Below are 2,574 nucleotides of genomic sequence, written 5' to 3' on the forward strand. Positions count from 1 at the left end.
TCTCTTTCAAAAGCCAACATTCAATGCCACAGAGCATTGCAGGTCTCACCACCAACAAAAAAGGCTTTTAACCCACTAAGTGGGCTGACTACATTAATCCCTTTTGTTCATTGAGTTCTATTGAGTGTCCTATTTTTATTTAATTTTAATAAATTAAGATCATCTTTTATATAATATGCCTAAGTCTTTGTAGGTGGTCTACCTCTACCTTTCTTAACATAAATCAAATCTAAAACATCACTCTCATAATTGGATCATCAGATGGTCAATATTTAAAGAGACCAAACCAACTAAGACGACTCTCTCTAATTTTCTCCGCCACAGGAGTTGCACTAACCCTTTCACAAACATTCATTTCACATTTCATTTCTAAGTGTAAAACCACTCATCCACCTGAGCATTCTAATAATGGTAACACTTAACTACTTAATTTTATGCTTTTCTTTTAAAGGACAACATTCTGTGCCACAAAGCATTGCAGGACTCTCACCACCAACAACAAGCCTATGTTGTTTCCCATCCAAATGCCTATGGTGTTTCCTTGGTGAAACCCCCAAATCATATCTTTGTGGAAGGAGCTATTGCTAAAAAGTTGTAGGGTTGGATGGATAACTTATTTCAGCTTTCTATTTATGCTACTAGAATTTCTGTTTATTCTTTGATTCAACATTGGCTTTTGGATTTTAATGGTATCTCTAATGGGCATATAAATACCATCAATTGCATTTGTATTCTGGCATCTTTGGAAAGAGAAAAATAAATCCACGCATAGAGGTGTCAAGATAAGTCTTCATGTCGTATTATATGGAACATTAGGGAACGAATTATTTCCCTATTGCATGCAAACTAATTTTGAGGAAAAGTATTAAAAATTATCTAAGAATTTCTTCTAAGTTTAATTTAAATGTTGCTAACCCATTTTCTAAACAAGATAGTCTTAGATTTTGGAAAAGGCTTAATATGGGTTGGTTCAAGTTGAATATAGATGGCTTTTTTTCTTTTGACAGATCTAATTTTCTTGGCTTACTTCGTGATAATCATAGGCCCTTCTTGTTGCTTTTCTATGCCCTGTTACTAAATTTGCAACTATTTATGCTGAATTTCTTGGCTCTTAATCATGTATTGGCTACTGCTCAATTTTTTTTTGTGGAAAAATTTGAGAATAAGCTTTGAACATTAGACCTTCTAATTAAAATATGAATCAAGTGTGAGCATCTTTAAGAGCTAAATAGGTGCTATTCTTTTACAATGAATTTGTTTTACAGCCCAAAATTGAACCCATTACATCCTCACCATTCATTTTCACCTTGTTATTATTTAGTTTTTTAAAATAAAATATATCATTCAAATATCATGTAAGATGTCGGTTGATTTGTGTTTAAATTAGTCATCATAGTAATATTACTTTTAATATACGATCACATTCATGTTTTCTATATTGATTTATCCCCATGTGTTGTACAAAAAATGACATCCGGCACAAAATTGATCAACAAAAATTACGTACATTTTCAATTGATCAACCACACTTCAATAAACTCATATCATGTTATATCATCACTACATAATAAGCAGCAATCTAATGCACATCTCAGCCTTCAAAATGTTATTTCGAATCTTAATTAAAATAACAAATAAATTATAAAATCAACTATTTACCAAAATTAAGGCACACAGACGCAACCTCCCTCCCAGCGTTGAACGGGTCCAGCGCTAGGCCAACACATTCCCACCACCCGCTCGCTCTCCAAAGCAAGCTCCTGCCCACCCTTGGAACCGCCATCTTCCTCCTCCCACCCCCCTTTCAACGGAAGAAGGTCTCCACCATCATTCGAGAATCAAAAACCAAGCCAAAGAACTAGGCAAAAGCAAAATCATGCCTCCTCTCCACCCCTCTATCCTCCTCCTCCTCCTTGCCACCGCCTCACTCCTAGACCCAGCCACCGCGGGCACTATCCACATTCACTCTGCAGCACCATTCACTACTGGAGACGATGAAAACGGTCTAGCAGCATCAAGGAACAATTTTTACGATGAAAGCGATGAATTTGCTGTCGACGCCAACAACGGACGTCGCAGCCTCATGGCCGGACACCGCCGCTTTCTGAGCTATGAAATGCTTAGACGGAACAGAGTCCCCTGTACTCGTCGCGGTGTGTCTTACTACAACTGTTATCGCCACGGAAGGGCGAACCCATACCGTCGTGGGTGCAGCTATATCACCAGATGCGCAAGAGACTTGCGCTGAGAGCCTTTTAAGCTTTGTTTGGAAGTTAATTTCTTGCACTCGTTATATTATTTTTTTAGTATTCTTTCTTCTTAGTTCCTGTAATGCAAACATCGCTACAAGAGAAAAATGGTGATTGCCCGGGATTCATTAGGAAATAAGCGGTGTGGCAAAAAAGCGAAAATATATGGCATAAAAATTGGATTATTTGTGCGGGTGAAGAAACTAATGTTAATTTTGTTCCATTTTGAGTGTGTTTTGATTTATTTCTTTGGATTGTATGTTCACTTGGTTCCAAGTCACCTTTTTGGGCTATTTCTGTATAAATTGCACTCGTGTTTATATAT

The 2,574-nt window shown here is 37.0% G+C and overlaps 1 protein-coding gene across 1 annotated transcript; it reads left to right on the forward strand.

Moving 5' to 3' along the window:
* The first annotated feature begins 1,811 nt into the window (after positions 1-1,811).
* On the forward strand, positions 1,812-2,392 carry LOC110036390 (protein RALF-like 19). Its single transcript, XM_020740825.1, has one exon. It carries the CDS (start codon positions 1,877-1,879, stop codon positions 2,246-2,248), a length of 372 nt encoding a protein of 123 aa, XP_020596484.1. The 5' UTR covers positions 1,812-1,876; the 3' UTR covers positions 2,249-2,392.
* Positions 2,393-2,574: the final 182 nt, after the last annotated feature.

Source organism: Phalaenopsis equestris, unplaced genomic scaffold (genome assembly GCF_001263595.1).
Source record: "Phalaenopsis equestris unplaced genomic scaffold, ASM126359v1 Scaffold205799, whole genome shotgun sequence".
NCBI lineage: Eukaryota > Viridiplantae > Streptophyta > Magnoliopsida > Asparagales > Orchidaceae > Phalaenopsis > Phalaenopsis equestris.